General features: G+C 47.3%; 1 protein-coding gene across 4 annotated transcripts in view; it reads left to right on the forward strand.

Annotated features, from left to right (window-relative positions):
- The window catches only part of Eml1 (EMAP like 1), a 169,390-nt gene that overhangs the window by 122,793 nt on the left and 25,010 nt on the right, over window positions 1-21,587 (forward strand). For 2 of the 4 annotated variants that reach the window (XM_029484428.1, XM_021178557.2), the window contains exons 5-12: window positions 9,598-9,626; window positions 10,409-10,459; window positions 13,631-13,760; window positions 16,086-16,235; window positions 17,190-17,259; window positions 18,827-18,937; window positions 19,976-20,071; window positions 21,324-21,458. In XM_029484428.1, coding sequence (XP_029340288.1) covers window positions 9,598-9,626; window positions 10,409-10,459; window positions 13,631-13,760; window positions 16,086-16,235; window positions 17,190-17,259; window positions 18,827-18,937; window positions 19,976-20,071; window positions 21,324-21,458 — 772 coding nt within the window. The remainder of the gene's footprint in view (window positions 1-9,597; window positions 9,627-10,408; window positions 10,460-13,630; window positions 13,761-16,085; window positions 16,236-17,189; window positions 17,260-18,826; window positions 18,938-19,975; window positions 20,072-21,323; window positions 21,459-21,587) is intronic. The other 2 variants (XM_021178556.2, XM_021178554.1) reach the window with 1 other exon arrangement.

Here is a 21,587-nt window from a genome sequence, read left to right on the forward strand (position 1 = left end):
GAAGAAGAAGAAGAAGAAGAAGAAGAAGAAGAAGAAGAAGAAGAAGAAGAAGAAGAAGAAGAAGAAGAAGAAGAAGAAGAAGAAGAAGAAGAAGAAGAGGTGGCCGCGGCGGCAGAGGAGGAGCAGGAGGAAGAAGAGGAAGAGGAAGAAGAAGAGGAGGAAGAGGAGGAGAAGGAAGAAAAGGAGGAAGGAGGGGAGGAGGAGGAAGAAAAGGAGGAAAGAGGGGAGGAGGAGCAGGGCTGGAGAGATGACTCAGCAGTCAGGACCACTGGCTGTTGTTCCAGAGGACCCGGGTTCAATTCCCAGAACCTGTATGGCAGCTCTCACCAGCCTGTAACTGCAGTTCCAGGAGCTCTGACACCCTCTACCTGGGCCCTGCACACACATGGTGCACAGACATGCATACAGGCAAAACATCCATACACGTAGAGTAAAACAATGTTTAAAAATACTGACAGCTCTTTATATTGTGTGGTAAATTGAGTCCATGGTCCACTGACAATTTCAGAAGCCGTGGACTCATCTTCTTCTCAGACTATGAGTGCTTCTTAGGGGAAGATTATGCTAATCTTATGCTAATGAGGTGGTGAGATCCTGGCAGTGAGGCCAGGTGGCCACAGAGGCAGCCGAGTGTGCCCACCTCAAGGCTGCTCTGAATGGAATTCAGGCCGAGGTTAGTGCTGACCTGAAATGTCTATGTTTTGGCAGGTCCTAGGAACATCTGATTTCTATCAGGAATTTCCAGAAAGAATCTACGCTGTGTAAAGTCCAGATCTGTCTTACCCTTTAAATCCCATGGCTTTGCTTAATGCACTTGGTAAATATTTCCATGAAAGATATTTACAAAGGGATTTTTTTTTTTGAGAAATGCCACGGGAAGGAATTTTGATTTGGAAACGAGAGAATGGGAATGCTTGCAAATCATTTTCTAAAAATAATCCTGGCCACTGTGAGTGTTCGCTTGAAACCAAACCTTCCATCCCATTGAAACCAAGAGACCACCCCAGCCATCCTGTTACAAGTGGGTTCAGAGAGGATGCCTGGGTCCCTACTGGTACTGGTGGATACTCTGGGGCACCTATTGGGATAGTCGTAGGAGTCAAGTTGGCAATGTGGGCACTGCTTGGCCCTGATCGCCACATCGTCATTCCTTTCCCCATATGAGCAGCCCCAGCTCTGGCCTCATCGGGGCTTCCGGAGGAGCTCTTGGATTCTAGGCTAATACAGAGAAAAGCCTAGGGACCCCCAGTGTTCCCCATCTCCAGCTCTAGATTCTTCCACGACTTCCTGTGGTGAAGGGCAAAAACAAGCTGTCTCCCCTTCTCACTAGGGCTTCGAGCTCTAGGGAGTCACCTTAGGTGGCAGCCTCCCATTTGAGAAGATGTGCCTGCCTCCTGAGTTCCTGTGTAGGCAGTGAGACAGAATGGAAAGCACATGGCACGATCTAGATGTCTTCACGTTTGAGAGCCCTGGCTGTTCCTCGGGGATTTTGAGACACGTGTGTCTCGTTCGTTTGGCTCCTAGGGGCCTAACTTGGAAGAAAACACTCAATAGTGTGCTTAATGCTCAGTAAAGGGCCAACTATGTTGGGATGGCAGTGCACAGAAAAATAATACATGAAGTGTTCCGATTCTCAGCCATTTCTTCCTCGTGTATAATGTGAAGGTGATTGACAACTTCTGGTGACTCTGAAGTGACTGCTTCTTTCTTTGGTTTGCCAGGTTTAGTTACAATTGTATGAATGGATTGAGTACAACCCAGAGTTTGATAAAAATCTACCCGTGATTCAGGGAACAGATGGCCCACGCCATGATCCTCCCAGCTGCCAGCCAGGCCACTAGCAGTACACTGATCGACCGCAGGAGGCACGAGTTCTGGCTGGAGTCAGTTTGATAGGTGGAAATTCACTGATATCAGGTAGAGAACCTGGGCTCCGCCCTGATCTGTGGATTCAGATGTAATGCATCAGTAGCCAAAATGGTCAGTGTGGTGTCACACCCACCCCCCCAGTGCAAATAAGCTATGTGCAAGAATGTCACACCAGCGCCTGCATTCCTTAGCAACAGTGAGAACATCTAGAGGACAAATCTGTAGGCTTTATGCAGCTCCTCACTCTTGAGAAGAAAGTGTTTGTCCTGTTCCCCGAGTGTCCTCACTTCCTATAAATCAGGTGTGTGCATCTCTCTTGTTTAGAGCTGTAGTCTTTATTATGCTTTCTATCTCTTTGCTCCCTGTCCCATTTCCTTTAAAAGGGATTGGTGGAGTCTGGAGTCTTTCCCATGACTTCGTACAATCTTCACCTTCCATCTTCGACTGTTTAACATTTAAAAATTCTTTGCCTCTAAGCAGCCTCGGCACTTTTAACAGCATTTAATCTCTCTACTGACAATGCTTCCATTAGAGATAAAAGCAATGTAGGGCAATGTAATATTTTACTTTATGTAATATTCATGGCAAATGAATATTAATGATTACATAATGAGTCTTGTCACCATGAAGTACTTATTAAATTTAAATAGGGAGTCAGCAATAACATTCTGAAAGAATGCTATGATGTACCCGGTACACTAATCCACTAAGAAAAATTTTTTAACTTTAAAAAAGTTTTATATGAGAAATGGCTACTTTGTTCTAAGTTTATGAGCACAGTTGACATTAGATGTTGCCAGAGGGAGAAAGTGTTTCCATTCTGGCCTCCGATAGAGATGTATCAACCTTAGAATTAAGATACTATGTGTCCATCTACAGCTTCTTGCAGTGCGTTGCTTTTGTAGAGTAAGAACTCTCAGCCAACTGTTGGAATCTTTGTTACCACATACATATACACCGTCAGTCTTTGGAGTCAACAAATTTGAAGGGAAAAATCAAAGTATTCCCTAAGGCCCAAGCCCTGCTCCTCTGTACAGCCCTGTTGCTTAGCAGCCTGCCCAGGACAGCTGTGCTGGGCTCTCTGGCCTCTCCTCCTTCTTAGAGCTGGACAGGCCATGCCTTTGTCCTTTGGCTGCTTCCTCCAGCTCCTAACCCAGTTGGTAGCTTCTAACTAGGTAGGCTAGGTACTACTAACCTAGTGATGACCTTTCTCCTTAGCCTCCAGTTCAAGATCTCCTGGCTCCTTGTCCTCTCCTTGGCCCTGACAGTACACCTCTTCAGCCTGCCTCTTCTATTTCCCAGCAGAAAATTATTTTTTTCTTCTCTTTTAGAGTTGTTTTATTTCACAAGTTACCTGTTTCTGAAAAATCCCAAGAGAGGACTTGAAGGTCCCCTATAGTATCCATGGCAACACAGGGCTCACGAGACACTTTCCACATGCCCGAGCAGAACTTGCTGTGTGGCCCAGCTAGTGTGACAGTCACAATCCTGCCTCAGCGTTCCAAGTGCTGAGACTGCAGAAATGTGGCACCATATTTTATGCCAACAAGGGTTTTCTCAACCAGCCAGTCTAGTTCAGCATCCTTAACAATGCTAAGGCACACAGTCGGTGCCCAGAAAACATTCATTGAGCAAATATATCTATTCCTCTTAATGAGGATGAGAGACGGTTAAAATGTCGGATCCTGACAGCCACACCCAAGGCTCCATCCCGGCTCTGCCACTTTGTGTTCCATGATTTTAAATCTCTAGACTGGGGAACCGGGACTCTTCAGCATCAGAACAGTATCGACCTCAGAGGTGTTCCGAGGCTTGAGTACCTTCTTCTCCAAAGCATCCTCCACACCAGGCTGGCCTGCAGGTGCCTGCGTACCTAGGGCTATTGTTGCTCCGTTCCGAGGTTACAGCCTAAGTGTCTCTCTTCTTGGGGACTGCCCAAGTTTTGTTTCTATAGCTGTAATGAAAAGCAACTCTTTCAGTTTACAGTTCCAGGTTAGGGTCTGTCACTCCAGGAAAGTCGCAGTGGCAGGAGTGTGAGGAAGTTAAACGCACAGGAGCAGAGAGCCTGAGGCTGGAGAGATGGCTCAGCAGCTAGGAACATCTTCTGCTCTTGAAGAGGGCTTAGGTTCTGTTCCCAGCATCCATGTCGCGGGGGTTGGGGCTCATAACCATTTGCACTTCCAGTTCCAGAAGATTCAGCACTCTCCTGGCCTCTGTGGGCCCCAGGCACACATGCAGGCAACACACCCCCAGAGCAGAGAATACACTTTCTTCCAGCCCTCTCTGCATTTACACAGCCCAAGACAAGAGGTGCTGCTCATATTGAGGGTGGCCTCTCCCCCACCCCAACCCAATTAAGGAACGTTCTCACAAGCTAACCCAATTCAGACAATTCCTCAGGGAGATGGTCCTCTCAGGCGATGCTAGATCAATTGAAGTTAACCGTCTCGGAAGCATTTGGAGTTCTGCGCCTCCTACCCCAACCTGAAAAGAGAAGAATGAGGCGCTTGGACAATGTCTGTCACCCTACTCATGCAGTCTACAGCAATGCTTCACTTGGACCTACTATGTGTGTGGCATGATGCAAGGCAGGGTGGGAATGGGATGGGCCGAGCGAAGAGATTGATTCACCTTCGCAGGACTTGTTGACAGCATGGAAACAGGCTGACCCTGATCTCCTCAGTTTCTGTAAGACACAACACAGAGCAGTGGGAAAAGAAGAAAAAGCGTTTGGACGTGCAGCTCACTGAGAAAGACACAGCCCTGAACTGATTTTAAAAAAAAAATGGCGCTCAAATCATCAAAGCACAGCAGGTGGCTTACCTAAACTCAGGCATCACTCTGAGATGCCACCCAGCTGTGGTTTTCCCTCTGGTGCTTCAGAGTCTGGAGGGGGAGTGACAGTGTTTGAACAGACTTTTACCTCACCCTGCAAGGCTCAGCTGAAGAGCCCCTTCTTTAGCCCCCACCTGAGGTAGGTGTTTTGCAGACAGCCCTCCTCCATCTTCACCCATTCCCACCCATGACTTCCCTTGGGCTCTAAGAGAGCAGGGACGCTGTCCTTTCTTAGTCTCTGGCCCTGCAGCACTTTGCAAAGTGCAGGAAACACGAAAACCTCCCACTAAGCATTCCTTGAATGCATGAAATTACATTTAAAAAAATAAATAAATCTAGAACTGTTTAAGAAACTGGTAAGGAGCGCCACCTAGAGGCTGATTATTAGCACCACACTTTAGCCTTAGTGTTTGTGCTGGAGTCCTAGTTAAATCTCCAGTCCCTTAAAAGTGGCTTCTTGTGGGTGACATTGGTCAGGCAGGAAGTCGTTGGCATCAGTGTGAAGGCACTTCGTCCTGTCTCGCTCAGTCCCGAAGTGGTTCTGTCCGTTTTCTGGATGAAGAAGCAAAGCAGCCTGTGTCCCCTGGTGTGCTGCATTGCATAGCTTTGATCTACGGAACACAGACACTCCAGTAGCCCTTGATGCCTCTCCCACCATGACTTTTGGCTTTTGTGCCCATCTGTGTCAGTTGCTCCTAGAAGCCATTCCCTCTTCTCAGATTCCTGGAGACCTGAGCATCCCGTAGGGGTTTGAATTCCCCTGTGGACTTCCTCTTCTTGGCGGACCATTGTCTATAGGTGTGTGTGTGTGTGTGTGTGTGTGTGTGTGTGTGTGTGTGTGTGTGCTCACCTGCATGGACATGTGTACAAGCCAAAGGTTAATATCAGTTGTCTTCCTCGATCAGTCTGTCTCCCCCAGACTCCACCCCCACCCGCACAGCCCTTCTGTGTGGGTGCCAGGGATCTGGACCCTGGTCCTCAGGCTTGTGTGGCAGTCACTTTAATGACCAAGACACCTCCCCAGCGCCTGAAACTGCATTTTCCTTTTTCTGGACACCGCACAGAATCATGGGATTCAAGGCTTGGGCATCTTTTTGCCTTTGTGACTGTCAGCATGAGGCAAAGAATTCGGGTCGGTCATGTCTTTTGGCTTCCTGTCTGGCTCCCGCATCCCATTCCTATGACTGCAGGAGGTTTGCCTTGCTGTCTTTTTTTTTTTTTTTTTTTTTTTTTTTTTTTTTCTTTTTTTTTTTGCCTTTCCCTCACCTTTCTTCCCACTGCCTGTGAGCCAATGCATAAGTGACATGGAATCGGGACTCTGGCTTCCACAGGGCACACAGATCACAAGACTGTCAATCATGCCCTGACAGAGGGGACAAGCCAGGTGAGCCACAGAAAGACAGCTATTTTTAAGTGTGACAGAAAGCTGAAGCCACTGTATACTGGGCTCAAACAAAGCAAGAGAAGGGAAAAGGGGGCAGGCCCCCCTCAAGGGACAGGCCCGCGATGCATTTTTGGCAGAGTGTCAGAAGGAAAACACTTGGCTTTATAGGAAGAGGGGACTCATTAAAGGCCCAGAGTGAGCTGGCTGACGGGGCAAATTCCTAAAGGTCCAGACAAAGGGGAACCCCACACTCCCACACACTCCTTTTCCATAGACCTTCAGGGAGTGCCCAGGGCAAGCTGTAAAGGAATGTGAGTGAGCATAGCAAGAGACGTTCTGAGGCACACCAGGTCATCTGTGGTGTGTGAGGAGAGAAGTAACCAGGCGGTGGCCACCCTCTGTTCTGCCCTGGAGATGCAACTGTAAGCAGGATGAAGATGCTGTATTCGTGGGCCTTTCTGCTCAGTGGAGAAACAAAATAAAACAGGGCTCAAAGTGCTATAGACAAAAATAAGCCAGGGTGGGGCAGGAGTGCGGACTGTGGGGAGCGGGGCCTGAGGGAAGACTGCAGTGTTGGCTGGACGTCCAAGAAGGCCTCACAGGAAGTGGCCACTAGCCTAAACCCAAGCAGCAGTCTTGTGTCTTCTGCAGGCTGGTGTCCAGGAGGAGGGATAGGGAGCCAATGCGAATACTGGAGTGCTCCAGGCAAGGCCACAGAATAGCAGTTACAGGCTGGAAACCAGAGCTACTTACCCAAGGGGTTAGAAACGGCTTGCCTAGGGCCGTATAGCCTCAAAGGAACCCTAGCACTTAGATCGGAAGGCCAAACAGAGTTTTTACAGTTCCGTGTCCCTTGGCCACACTTCAGAGTTTAGAAAGTTTTGCCAACAGCAAATTCTGCTGTGTTTGAGCCAGGCTTGTTTGAGCCCCACCACCCACTCCACACAGACTCGGAGTGGCCTGGACATCAAGGGAAGCAAGGGATCATATCACTGATACAGCGTCGGCTGAAGGATGACTTCCGGTAGAGGTAAAGCTTTTCATTGCATTTCAAGTTAGAACTGAGGAGAAAAGGGGTGACTTCAGGGAGATGGGATTTTAGGGAGATGGCTCACTTAGAAAGCCTGCCATACCAGACAATGTGCAGGCTAGTTTTGTCAGCCTGACCCCAAACTAGAGTCATTTGGGACGAAGGAAACTCAGTTGAGGAAATGCCCCCACCAGATTCTGTGGGCAAACCTGTGGGGCATTTTCTTGATAGGTGCTTGATGTGGGAGGGCCCAGCTCCCTGTGGGCGGGGCCACCTCTGGCCTGGTGATCCTGGGCGCTTTAAGAAAGCAGACTGAGAAAATCAATCGTGGGGCATCAACTGTAAGCAGCACCTACCTCTCCAGGACCTCTGCATCATCTCCTGCCTTCCGGTCCCTGCTCCTAGTCTCTGCCTTGACTTCCCTCAGTGACACATTGTGACCTCAGAGTTGTAAGCTAAAATAAATCTTTGTCCCCAAGTTGCTTTGGGTCACAGTGGTTCGTCACAGCAACAGTAACCCTCACTAAAACACATAAAGACTTGAGTTCTGAGTTTAGATTCCCAAAACTCATAAAAAGAACTGGGACATAGTGGAAACTGTGCCTGTCACCATAGAACTAGGGAGGGCAGAGACTAACAGATCCCTGAAGCTCAGATCTATGAGTTCAGTGAGAGATTCTGTCTCAGGAAAAAATACAAAAAGGTGACGAACTGCTGCCTGGTCCCTGGACTACCCAGCCTGACCCTACCTGCCCTTGGGGGCTGGAGGTGAGTCAAAGACGTAAACTCAGGGAGCAGGTGAGACACGCCTCCGCAAGCTCATCTGAATACGCCCTCCACCTGCGCCCCATTGGTCCCGAGAAAGCAGCTCTTCTAAGCAGCAGCTCCTGATTGGCTGGCATTGTCTGCGCCAGCAATCCTTGCTCTCTCAGGCAGTCTTCAATCAGTTCCTTTGGCAGGAGGTGCTGAGGCTGAGCCCCCAGTGTTTACGTAGAGGCGGCCCCGCCACAGCTCCTGCTACAGAGAAAGATCTAGAAAAGTCACTTGACGTTTGCCTCTGGCTGATACACACGCGCGCGCACACACACACACACACACACACACTCACACACAATACAAAAACACACGCACACGTACAGCATAGGCACCTAGCTAACAAGTATATGCACAGATGTGCATGCATAAATATAGAAGTGAGATTAGGAATGTATCTGCTTTTTTTTTAATTCAAGCAACCAAAGATTATGTCTCTAGCAGCATTTAAGGGGTGATTAGAGTGACCCCACAGGGGTGGCATATTCAAATGTCCTACATATCAGATATCAACATTAGCAAAATTACACTTATGAAGTAGCAACAAACTAATTTTATGGGGGGGGGGGTCACCACAGCATGGGGAACTGTATTAAAGGGTCGCAGCATCAGGAAGGTCGAGAAGCACTGGATTAAAACAGTGTTCCTTGTGCCTGTGGTTTCCTTTCTTCTGATTTGTTTCCTAGCTTAAGGCTGGGAGACCTGGCATAGCTGAGCTGGAATCTCTGGCTGGGATGCAAGGAGTGGCTCACATTCCTGCCCTCTCTGAGAGTCTGTGTCTGGCGTGTCTCTCTAATCCAGCCTCTTGACCGTAACCCATTAATGATCACGGTGCCCCATGACCTGATCTCATGGGGTCATCTCAGCACTGCTGCCACGGACCAAGCTTCCAGTTGGTGGCCCTTTAGGTCAACCATAGCAGTCTCTGGGCTTTTGTCACCTCCCCACTGGCAGCTGTCCCAGGGGGTCCCCCATTGAGAAGAAGTGGGTGGCCACTTCTCTGGGGCCACACACTCTTCTTGTTTCTCATCTGTTGCCTCCCTCACAAGCTCTGCTTGCCCTAAGAAGGACTGTGGTCCAACTGAGGCATTTTCTTCCAACCTCCGGGGCTTTGATTTCCCAGGCACGGTCATAGGTTGTCACTGTCTGTTTTGTGATGGGCACCCAAGATGACTGTGCTCAGCAGTGACATTCCCTTATGGGGTGGCCTCTGTTCTACTCTTCTGTCATCCTTAGAACAGTTACCATACAAGAGATGTGCCAACGAAGTCCAGACCCACAAGTTCTTTCATCAAGACTTGGATGACTTTTAAAAAATTAACCAATGTATACAGTATTACACTTTATTATGACATTTGCAAATAAAATTTGTTTCAACTTAAAATTTTAAGTTAAATTTAATCCTATGTGTATGAGAATTTTGCCTGCATGTACACCTGTGCAACATGAAGAAAGAGTGTTGGATCCTGGGAACTGGAGTTAGAGATGGCATATATGCGACAGGCATGACCAGGGAAAAGCATGGCAGTGTCCTCAGACCTCCACACGAACATGCACACACGTATGTCCACACACTTGCAAGCACACATCTATGCATACGTATATGTGCAAATATTATACACACATATAAATAAATAAATACTGGTTTTTTGGTTTATTTTCACAGCAAACCCAAGGAGCCTGCATTCAGTCCAGGTAAGCTCTGGTTTTGTCCTTAGATTGGGGGAGGGGGTATATAATTTAGACCTTGACTGAGTGGGGAACAAAATGGTAACCTCAGAGCCAGGCCACTGGTACTCAGAAAACAGATCTGGTGCTTGTGAGTGTACCAAACAGTCATTGGGAGCTCAGATAACAGCAGGGTCACCAGGAGACAGGCAACAGGCATAGTGACTAGACCCCTACCTGCCCCTTGTCAGACCCACATGGAAGTCAGTGAGGGTTAGAGCAGAAACTTCTCAGTAAAGACACCTTAGCCTGTAGCCTGCTCCACCGACCTCTCCTGCGCTTCTCCCCGAGGGAAGGTCTCCCCTCCGTAAGGCTGTCCTACCCTCTTCAAAATACGTGCTCCCTGTCTGCTTCTAATTTCCTAAACTGCAAGCCAATAATACTTCATAAATGGCTGTCTCTAAATCACACTTTCTAAGACAGCAGGTACTTCGTCCTCTCTCCTTTTAGCATATTAACTGTATTTTAAGATATAGCTAAACATGAAAAAAGTTACAAATGTGTAGTTAAATAAATTAATCTGATTTTAGTATTCTCAGTTTTCCCATCTTCCACACAAAATAAAGATTAATCCCTGAAAATGTAATTACCACAACCCCACAGGCGTGCAACCTGAGCATATATGTCATGTCAAGATACACACAGTATCCCCCTTGTTCCCTTGTCCCCTCGGGGGCCAGGGTAGCACCAGTGAGCACCCCAGCAGACAGGCCAGCCACACTTGCGGTACCTGCCATCTCTTTGTCTAGCCCTTCAGTCTCCGAAACCCCAAGGGAAGCGCCGGGTGACACACTGCAAAGGTAGGCAGAGCCTCCCAGCCCACAGCTCTCTGCACATGGCTGCTGCCCCAGCCCCGAGGCTGTTCTCATACAGACAGGAGCCTCCACGCATGACAGCGTTTCTGTTATGTCTCCTAAGTTCAATGCACCTCCGAACTTTCACTTGAACGGGCTTCGACATGTGGCTGACTTGGATTGTCATTCCCCATTGCCTGATTGTAGGAGGTCTAAAAGGATCTGGAGAGAGCTCTCGGGCATCTTCCTGAGTGTCCCCTGTTTGGCATGAAGCCCTGCACCGCTGACCTCTCCCCACAAGCACGCACCTCTGGGTTTGGTGATTGTGTGCTGTGCTCCTAACGCATTTGCAAAACAGCATTGCTTTGCCAGTTGTACTGGTTGTAGACGTAGGCCGTCCCCGTTTATAGTACACGATGGCACAGAGTTAAAATATTGTTTTGTCCTAGTCAGCAATATTTTATGGCAAGGTAAGGAAGCTTCAGTCACACGCATTCTTCACTGGACTGTAACCACCACATGACCTCAACAGACTGTTCACATGCACTGTCGGCTCCCACAGCGGCTCTCTAGCTCTCTGGCTTTCAGAAATGTCCTTGTATAGGTGTTAGTTCTAGCACCCTGGCTGGGTTGATCCCCGTATTACAGAGTTAGCAGAGTGACTTTCTGTTTCACTTTGAACTCCACCATTCCCGCTTCCCTCTGCTCTAAGGTGGGGCAGGCAGCTGCCTTTTAAGCCTGCCTTTGTGATCACCAAGGGATGAACGGCAACTTGGGTGAGAGGTTAGAGTAGGCAAGAGGTTCAGAGGAGAAGAGGAGGGAAGAGCTGGAGGTGAGGCTCAGGGGAGACAGCTCATGAGGTGCTGAGAGCTGCTTCTGGCCCGCAAGGAGAATCCTTGTGGGGTGGATTTAGAAGACGAGGTCAGCTAAAAGAGAGCCGTGCTGGCTCGTACTGCTAGACGTACCAGTAAGCAAGTAGGCAAAGGCAGGATGGATGAAGAATCTGATGAAGCGCACTGGAGGCTCTCTGGCATTGGCAGCAGTGTGTAAGGTGACGTGGGGGAGCATTAAGAGAGCCTGCAGTGATGGCAGTCCCGGGTGAGCCCATCTGGATGCAACCAGGGAGGGTGCTGTCCCCACCATCACAGGGGCCATGGCTGGACCAGCGTGCATGGGGGTGAGCACATTCGTGGCTCTCATCTAAAAGTCAAGCTTCGTTAAACCCAGAGTGAAGAGTGGCACGGGCATTGGGATCTGAAGTGCATGCATGTGGTGACAAATACTTGCATGTGATGTGTGATAGTCCTTAGCTGCTGAAGCATGGTGATTCTCCCAATTTATCCTGTTCTCTCTGAGGTGATTTCCTGTGGGGTTTGGCGCAGATTTTGCTGGTCACCCCTGTCTGGGTTAAATATCGTCGATTCTGGATTCTCCAATCTGCGAGAGTATCGGAGACTCTGATCATTTTCTTTGCTCACATTATAGCCTTAGTAGTCAGAGTACCCCAGGTGGGTTGGGTTAGGGGGTGTGGGGGAAACAGAAGTTGCCTCAGATCAACATATTTTTTTTTATTTTGGCCCTTTTATTTACTTATATCAATTTATTAGAATACCAAAGTATTTCAGGGTCCTAGAGAGACGGTGCAGCGATAAGAGACCTTGTTGCTCTTGCAGAGGACCCAGGTTCAGTTCCCAGCACCCACAAAGCTGCTCACAACTGCTTATGGCTCCAGGCCCAGGGTTTCTGATCCCCTCTTCTGGCATGCATGTGGAGCATGTAGTCATATTCATAAAAATAATAATATTCTAATTAAAAGTAAGGTTATTTTAATAGAAATATTCAATCTAGAAAACTCTGCCTCTCCGTCTCCCCCTCCCCCCTCCCCCTCCTCCTCCTCTCCCTTCTCTATTCCTCCCCCTCCTCCTCCCCTTCTCTCCTCCTCCCCCTCCTCTCCTCCCCCTCCTCTTCCTCCTTCTCCTTCCATTTTCCATTTTAAGCTTCACTTGAAGCATTTTCTTTTTAAATTTTTAAGAATTTTACTTTTAAGATTGATTTACTTAGCTGAGCAGTGGCGGCACACGCCTTTAATCCCAGCACTAGGGAGGCAGAGGCAGGCGGATCTCTAAGTTTGAGGCCAGCCTGGTCTACAGGGTGAGTTCCAGGACAGCCTGGGCTACACAGAGAAACCCGCAAAAAAAACCACACAAAAGGTATTATTTAGCATTCTTGTTGCATCTCTGCGTGCGCTTCTGCTGACTTCACATTCTTTGCATTTGCAAGGACTGTAAAGTGTAAAGAATGCATGGAATTATATTTTACACTTATATAACAAGGCGATTTGAATATCAAAAGATATTTTTTGATACCGAGATTGTATATACTGATGTATGATACTGAGTTGGACTTAGTAATAACGTGGGTTTCTCGGTTACTTATGATTCTCCATGGTACATTTTCTTCTGATGGTAACATGCCTACACCCAGATGTCACAGGAAATGACTGTTGGAATCTCACTCAGGCTCTTTACAAGTTCTTATGGATGCTCTGAACTTGAGTGAGAAGCTCAAAAATAACAACCACACAAACTTTTGTTTCAGGTTATTTATTTAATTTTGCATTAGATTTTTAAATTTGATCTAATTTTTATTTACATATATGTGTCTCTGTGTGTGGATATGTGAACATGTAGCCAAATACCCAAAGAGGGCAGAGAAGGGCAGCAGATCTCTTGGAGTATTGTGAGCCATCTGTCATGGGTGCCAAGAGCCCAGCTTGGGTCCTCTGGAAAAGCAGTCTATGCTCTTAACCACTGAGCCATCTCTCCAGCCCCTGTCTGTTGGGTTTCATTTCCTCTGGAAAACTAATTGAAAGGGACATGGGGGTGGGGGTGTGGTGGAGGGACCAGAGACATGGCTCAGCAGGTAAAGCCGCTTACCCAAACCTAACAGAGTGAGCCGGATTCTGAACCTTATGGGATGGAAGCAGAGAACCAACTCCCAAAAGTCATTCTTTGACCATCACAAGTGTCATGTGACTCCTGTACCAATCAACACGTTAGATAAATAAATGCATTTTAAAAAAAGGGAGACGGCCACTGTGTGCCCGACAGGCTAACCAGACTGTGGTGTTTGCTTTCGGAGCGCCGAGGCACACTGACACCTTCATTGTTTTTGTAGAAGAAGGATATGTAAAAATGTTTCTTCGAGGCCGTCCGGTCACCATGTACATGCCCAAAGACCAAGTGGATTCGTACAGTTTGGAAGCAAAAGCTGAGTTACCAACGAAGCGGCTGAAACTGGAGTGGGTGTATCCTTTACTGGCCGACCAGACTGTCAGGGATGGCTCCTGGTAAAAGATTTATAGAAGTTAAATATTTTACTATTAGCTGTTTAAAAAGTCAAAATTTCAGATGTGGCCATGTAGGAGAGGCAGCTTCAGAGCAAGTTCCCATGATTGTGGTTCCCGTTCGAATGCGTATCCACTGTCTTCCTGAAAGGACGCCATGGAAACAATCGTTGTACAGGTGGATGGATTGGGGGCCAGGGGAATATGAGTGTCTGGCCTGCCTGTCACAGAGAAGCAGCAAGCTTAGTGAAAATGATCAAAATTGGTGTCTTAGTCAGGGTTTCTGTTCTTGCACAAACATCATGACCAAGAAGCAAGTTAGGGAGGAAAGGGTTTATTCAGCTTACACTTCCATACTGCTGTTCACCACCAAAGGAAGTCAGGACTGGAACTCACACAGGGCAGAAACTTGGAGTCAGGAGCTGATGGAGGGGTATTTCTTACTGGCTTGCTTCCCCTGGCTTGCTCAGCCTGCTTTCGTATAGAACTCAGGACTACCAGCCTAGGGGTGGCTCCACCCACAATGCCCCCCCCCCCTTGATCACTAATTGAAAAAGTGCCTTACAGCGGATCTCACGGAGGCATTTCCTCAAGGGAGGCTCCTTTCTCTGTGCTAACTCCAGCTCCTGTCAAGTTGCCACACAAAACCAGCCAGTACAATTGGATAAACATCAGGACTCTAATGATCATGATTTCAACAAACCAACCACTTGTTCTTTTTTGAAACAGGGTCTTCCTATGAACCTAGCCTTTAACTCACAGCAATGCTTCTGCCTCACTCTCCTGAATGCTGGGTTATAGGCATGAGCTGACCCGCCCCTTAAGAGCTTAGTGGTCAGTCTGTTGTTCAATGCTGTATTCATTTCCACCATGGAGGGAGGCTGCAGCAGCCTTTCCCACCTACCAAGACTCTACATCAAGTTTATAGTGACTGTCTGCCACTCTCGGAGTAAAGTCGAGCTCTGAAGACAATCCCGACATGTTGATTTAAGTTGGTGCTGCCGAGCCTTCACTGACAAGAATTAGTATTTGAGATGATGGAATCATATTCATGGAAATCAAAAGATTAGAAGTTGTTTGGCCATCTATTTTGGCTCATGCCATGGGAAGGGATCTGCCTCTTCTTTAAATTGAGTAGTTTTTAAAATCTAATCTGGAAAATGTTATTCAAAGAATGCTTCCTTATTTGTGTTTTAAAAGATTCGAAACAAGAAAATTTGCTCCAAAAAAATGGAATTTTGGCAGGTTTTTTTTTTTTTTACACTCAAGTTCAAGTAACACTTTGCTCTTTTAAAGTACACATGTTAAAATTTTAACACTAGGTTAATGAGAAGGCTCAGTGGCTAAAGGTACCTGCTAACAAGCCTGAAGCTCTGAGTTCAGTCCCCAGGATCCACTTGATGGAAGGAGAGAGCCAACTCCTGCAGACTTATCCTCTGACTCCACTTGTACACAGGCACCTGTGCCCCTGTGCTCTTGCATGCACACACAATAAATAAGGTGTAATAAAATGTAAAAACATTGATAATTATCCCCAAAATGCTGGGGCACCATTAGTTAATTCATTAACTTAATTAACAGTTAAAGGTTAATTAAATTTGAAACCTTTGTTACATTTGAGTGGCATATGTACTCTTTATAAGTACTTGTATCATTTTTAAGTGATGTTTAATAAAAAGATTTAGCTCCTAGATTGCAGAGAGTAAAAGCTGTTTGGCTCAATAGCTTCTAAAAATCAAACAAGTCTTCATTTTTAAAACAAGATGTGTTCATACCAGACATGGTGTGTAGCCAGACATGTCCGTGATTCCAGAGCAAGGGAGGTTGAGGCAGGAAGATCTGAGCTAAAGTCAGCCTGAGCTACACCATGATCACCTGCCTCAAGCACAGCCGTAGAGCATTTGCCTAACACAGGAAAAGCCCTGGGTTCAATTTCCAGCACTGCAAAATGTTGTGTTCATATTCTTACAGAGCACTTAAAATTTGTCTTTAGGTATGTAGGTACTGAGGTCCATTGGGCACTGAGTGTCAGAATCTATTTAATTTTGCTGTTGTTTGAGACATGGCCTCTCTTACCATGCAGCCCCAGTTGGCCTGGAGCTAGCTCACAGAGATCTGTTTAGGCTCACAAGCACGCGCCACCGCACCCAGCACGTTCTCAGTTCAGCATTGTCTAAATTGGTTAAACTGATAGCAACCATTGCACAGCATCTTTGGGCCTGTTGAATGAAGCGGTAGTTCTCCAGCTCTTAAAAGCAAAGGATTTTCGTCTTGACATACACTAAGCTACGGGTACCGGGGGCGAGACTGTCGCAATAACTTGTACTTGCTCCCGACCGGGGAGACCGTGTACTTCATTGCGTCTGTCGTGGTGCTTTACAATGTGGAGGAGCAGCTGCAGAGGCATTACGCGGGCCACAACGATGACGTCAAGTGGTAAGTCCCCACAGACAGGTCGGCAGGACATAGGTGAACTAGCCTTAGCCAAAAGAATTCAGCATCAGGGCACAAGCCAGGGGTGGGATGGTACAGGGCTCTGAAGGTGCAAAGCTTTTCTTTCTGTTCGCCGTGTTGTCTTTAGGCTCCCTAATTCTGCTCTCTGTGCTTCTATGTGACCAGATTATCTGAGGGAAAAAGCTTCAGGAAGCTTTCTTAACATCCTGAATGTTAAAGACTTCAAATTGGGTCTCAAATTGGGTCTCTAAGTTTAGAAAACGTGCTTTGTGTGCAATGGCAGTGGTGGGCGGGGCCAGGTGGTGGGCGGGGCCGGGTGGTGGGCGGGGCCGGGCACAGTAATTTAAAAAAGAAAAAGAAAAATTTATAAAGTTAAAAAAAAAAGTTTAGGCAGGGCGTGGTGGCACACACCTTTAATCCCAGCACTCGGGAGGCATAGGCAGTCAGATTTCTGAGTTCGAGGCCAGCCTGGTCTACAAAGTGAGTTCCAGGACAGCCAGGGCTATACAGAGAAACCCTGTCTCGAAAAAAGAAAACGTGCTTCGCTGTGTACATAGGTCTGAGTCTGGCATGCCTATGGGTCATCCTATAGCTTAGGGAAGACCTTGCAGTGGGTAGATGGGTTTGTGGTCCTACTGACATGAGACGTCTTTCCTAATTAACACACCCAAAAATGACTTTTAGAAAAGGGTGGCGACTAAGTCAGTGGTTCTGAGAAGGAAATGGTATTTTCCCAACAAAGGATGCCTTTCCTTGGAAGTTCCTGAGAGGAAATTGGGCATTCTGATGAATGAAATAGCATTTGCTGGCTAAGGTAGTTGGGGTGAGTCTGTGAGAAGCTAGGCAGTATGGATTTCTTATGTTTAAACTTTTGGAAGATTGTAGAAGTAAAGTGCACCTTCATGTGGGGTTGTCTGATAATTATCCTTATTTTAGCCTAGCGGTCCATCCTGACAGGATCACCATAGCAACGGGACAAGTGGCGGGCACCTCTAAGGACGGAAAGGTGAGGTTTGCTCCTTGTCTTTCTGACTTTGGTAAAGACCTGGCGACAACCTCCTGACGACATTGCTGATGATGAGTCTTCCTGGTCGTTGTGGTCACAGCATCTGAGAACTATTGGGTCCTCACCAGGGGCTCTCACTGCAAACTGAATGTTCCGTGGTGACCTAAGCCCCACCCTGAGCTTCCTCATAACTTCAGCCAGTTTTAAAATAGCATTGCTGCTGGTTGGGATGGCACACATCTTTAATGCCAGAGTTCAGGAGGCAGAGGCAGGCAGGTCTGTGGGCTCTGTAACAGGACACTGTCTTTAAAAATAACATGCAGCAGCCACAACACATTAAAATCGCATTGTCTTATCAAAGAATCAATCAGTTCCTGAAATCCTTATCTCCATACACGATCAACATGAAAATATACCAATCTAAGAAGCAGAGTTAAAATCACCAAGTAACCATATGTTACGGGACGTCCTTGACTGTGGGTGCCTGGCAGTCATTTCTTCAGTGGGTGGACTTTATGCCTTGTGCTGATCACAGAGGCTCCTGGGGGCTTCAGGCAGACTGCAGGCGCTTTAACAAGGTTTCAGTCTGGCTTGGAAGGAAGGAGGTAAGGAACCTGACAAATAGGAGACGTCCAAGCTGGCGTCCACGAGTGACTGCCAGGTTTTATCAAAACTCTCACAGCCTCTTAAGTCCCTGTTTGTACAGCTTTGTCCTGGTGTGAAACTAATCAGGACAGGAACCTCCATTTTTTTTTTTATCAATGTGTATCTGCCTAGAAACTGCTCTCTTATCTGAACAGATGTTTTCATGATACCAAATTTTAGCTGTTGGTTTCATGCTGTTCTCTATGAGTGTTCCACACTTGCAAAGAGCGATAACAGAAGCCAGGCTGCTGTTATGTAAACTCACATAAGGAGCAGTTGTTCATGTTTTAAAAAGAAGGAAACCCTGGAAGAACTCTTTGAAATTAGAAACTGTTTCTTCCGCCCTCTAGTGGCACAAAAGTGTATTTCCATTTTTTGGCATCGCCATTGAATCCTTACGATAGAACTAGAGAGAGATTTACAGCTGTCTGAGTAGATTTTTTGACCTGTGAAGAAACCTAGAGAGACCACATGCTGGTGCCTGGCAACTGGCTATTTGGGGACAAGGCTAAACAAGAGCAAGGTTTGCCTATCACTTGCCTGCCAGCCGGCACAAATCCAAACCCTTTCGTGATGATGGATCTGCTGACTGCACTGTGGTGCTATTTGGTGAAATGTCATTTCTAAAATTTAGAGAAATGCAAATATACAAAAGGCATGTCTGTTCCTCTGGTATGGGTGTTGGAGAGTGGATAGTCAAAGTTTAAAACTTGAGAGCCTTCTCCCGACTCCTCCATGGTTCACGGGCCTAGAGTTTCCTTAAGTCACTGCGAGTGTTTTCATTGAGTCGAGTCCTCAGATACAGAAAAAAAGACTTTGTTTGGCAAAACCGAAGTCACTGTCAAAATAATTTTATGGTTCCAAGGTAAAGAGAAGTAATCGCCCAACAGTCACAAATGATGGCTGTGTTCTTTTCAAACAGCAACTGCCACCACATGTGCGCATCTGGGACTCTGTGACACTGAACACTCTGCATGTCATCGGAATAGGCTTTTTTGACCGGGCTGTTACCTGCATCGCATTCTCAAAGTCTGTAAGTATAAGAATGTACAGGGACACATTTCCAACCAAACATTTCTAGCCACCAGGCTTCCAGCCTTTCTGAAGGCATGCTAGCCCAACACACCCATCCTCGAGCCACTCGCTCATCCGTGTACCCGCTCATATCAGACATCCCTATTTGTTTGATATTCTTGTGCTTTGCTCTGCATATAATCCTAAAACAGCCGTAGGACTGGCCAGGAAAGAACAATGAAGTATACATTCCTCATCTCTGGTATAATGGACCCTTGATGTGTGTTAAGGGTGGGATGTGCAGGCAGGTGGGGGTGAGCGTGCATGTGCGTTCACGCAGAGGCTGCAGTCAACCTCTCCTGTTGTTCTTTACCCTGACTTTGAGACAGTGTCTCTCACTGAGACCTGGGCTCTCTGTTTAAGCCAGGGCGGTTGGCTAGAAAGCTCTAAGGATCTGCCTGCCTCTGCATCCCAGTGTTGCCATTAGAGTGCACACCACCACAACCAGCTGTGGGTCCTGGGGATCGAACTTGGGTCCTCAGGCTTGTGCGGCAAGCTCTTTACCAACTGGGCTCTTTACCCAGCTCTGTAATGAGCTTTTAATTAAAAGTAAAATAATCAGGGATAGAGAGATGGTTCAGTGGTTAAGAATACTGACCTTCCAAAGGACCCGGGTTCAATTCCCAGCACATACACGGCAGCTCACAACTGTCTGTAACTCTAGTTTCAGGGGATCTGACACTCTAATACAGAAATATATGCAGGCAAACACCAATGCACATTCTTTTTTTAAAAAAAAGTAAAATAATCCCCAGGCGGTGGTGGCACACACCTTTAATTCCAGCACTGGGGAAGCAGAGGCAGGCAGATCTCTATGAGTTCGAGGCCAGCTTGGTCTACAGAGCTAGTTCTAGGACATCCAGGGCTACTTTCACAAAGAAACCCTGTTTCAAAAAAACAAAACAAAACAAAAAGTAAAATCAATGATCATTTTTAATCATGTTGGTCCCACTTTGGTCTCAGTGCAGTCTTCCTGCGAATCACTTTTTCTTGGCAGAACGGAGGAGGCCATCTCTGTGCTGTGGATGATTCCAACGATCACGTGCTGTCCGTGTGGGATTGGCAGAAAGAAGAGAGACTGGCTGACGTGAAGGTTCGCATGAGCCACTTACCATGATGTCCCACAGGGCACTGCCTGCACAGCCAGCAGGCTCCAGGGCTACCCACAATCCCCAACCCCATGAGACCCTGCCTAAGACCTGCCAGGGTCTGTGGAACTCTTCATTTTCCTTATTTCATAGTGCAAGCCTAATTTTAATTATTTTAATCATTTGATTTAATTAATTTTAGTCAAGCAGTCACTTCTTTGCTGGCTTTTATTCATACAACAAACCCAGGTACCCACTATGTGCTGGGCTGCCACCCGTGAGCAGGGCTGGAGGTGGTCAATTCTTGAGGCATGCTCAGGACCAGCCAGTCTGTGGGGCTGCAGGAGACATGGATACCACACCCGTGAGGTCAGGACTCTGCCTCAAGTCAACTTCACCCAGAACTTGGAGTTGACACACCTATAACTCTCTACATGTTCCCTTCTGTCAAGAGCACCCCTGAATTCCTATTTTCATAGATCCTACTTCTCGTTTCTCCTTGGCATCTGTCGGCCTCAGTTAACCTGACTTATGTAACCCCAGGGAGACCATCAGCCAGCGTTCTTTGCTCAAACAGCCTTATGGGAGGTTGCGCTCAGAAAGCCTTAGCTTTCTGTCTAGTGTCTGGGATGCAGACAGGTGTTCTACTCAGATGTGTCTCCTGGCCTGACATTCCGTCTTCTAACGTTGCCAAAAGAGATGTTTGTTGTTCACCCCGTGTGCCAGGATTAAGAACATAGAATCGAATCATTACATAGAAGCAATAGTCAGGGCCAGATGCGACAGACCAGGACACCAGTCCTGGAAGTCAGAATATGGATTGAGCACTGCTGGAGCAGATGCCAGAGAGCCACCTCATGGGACCCCAAACTGACTTAGGTAGTTGATCCAGAAGCAGAAGCAAGAGAACTGGGGGACCTGGGCAGCCACCGTAAGGCAGGCTCACAGGGCGGCGGGACATGCAGAGTCCTGGGTCCTTCATAGGGATCCCAGTCATTAGAAAGGGGGAGGGGTGTGACACCACCCAAGGAGTTACCCCAGTGCTCAGCCAGTTGCAAAGCTGCCTTCTTGGCCCTTGTTGACATCTGGCTTCCAGCCACACAGCAGAAAACAAAGAAGAAAACAGGCAGCAGCCAGAATAACCGGGAAGGTGAAGTCGGTGGGGCTTGAGAGACTCAGTGCCCCGCTCGAACAGTTTTGTTAAACGTCCTAAGAGGCCTGCGGCATTTGATGCTCTGCTTTGCTTTGTCTTAAAAGTGCTCGAACGAAGCGGTATTTGCGGCGGACTTCCACCCCACAGACACCAATATCATAGTCACCTGCGGGAAGTCACATCTCTACTTTTGGACCCTAGAAGGAAATTCCCTTAACAAGAAGCAAGGGTTGTTTGAGGTAAGCCGTGCCTGCCATTTCAGTTTTCCTGCGTGGCACCTGGAAGGGGCTGGGTTATAAGGGAGCGCTGAGATACTTCAGTCTTAGTGATTGTTTTAGTGATAAATATGAAGGTGTAGAAAAAACGGT

Source organism: Mus caroli, chromosome 12 (genome assembly GCF_900094665.2).
Source record: "Mus caroli chromosome 12, CAROLI_EIJ_v1.1, whole genome shotgun sequence".
Classification (NCBI taxonomy): domain Eukaryota; kingdom Metazoa; phylum Chordata; class Mammalia; order Rodentia; family Muridae; genus Mus; species Mus caroli.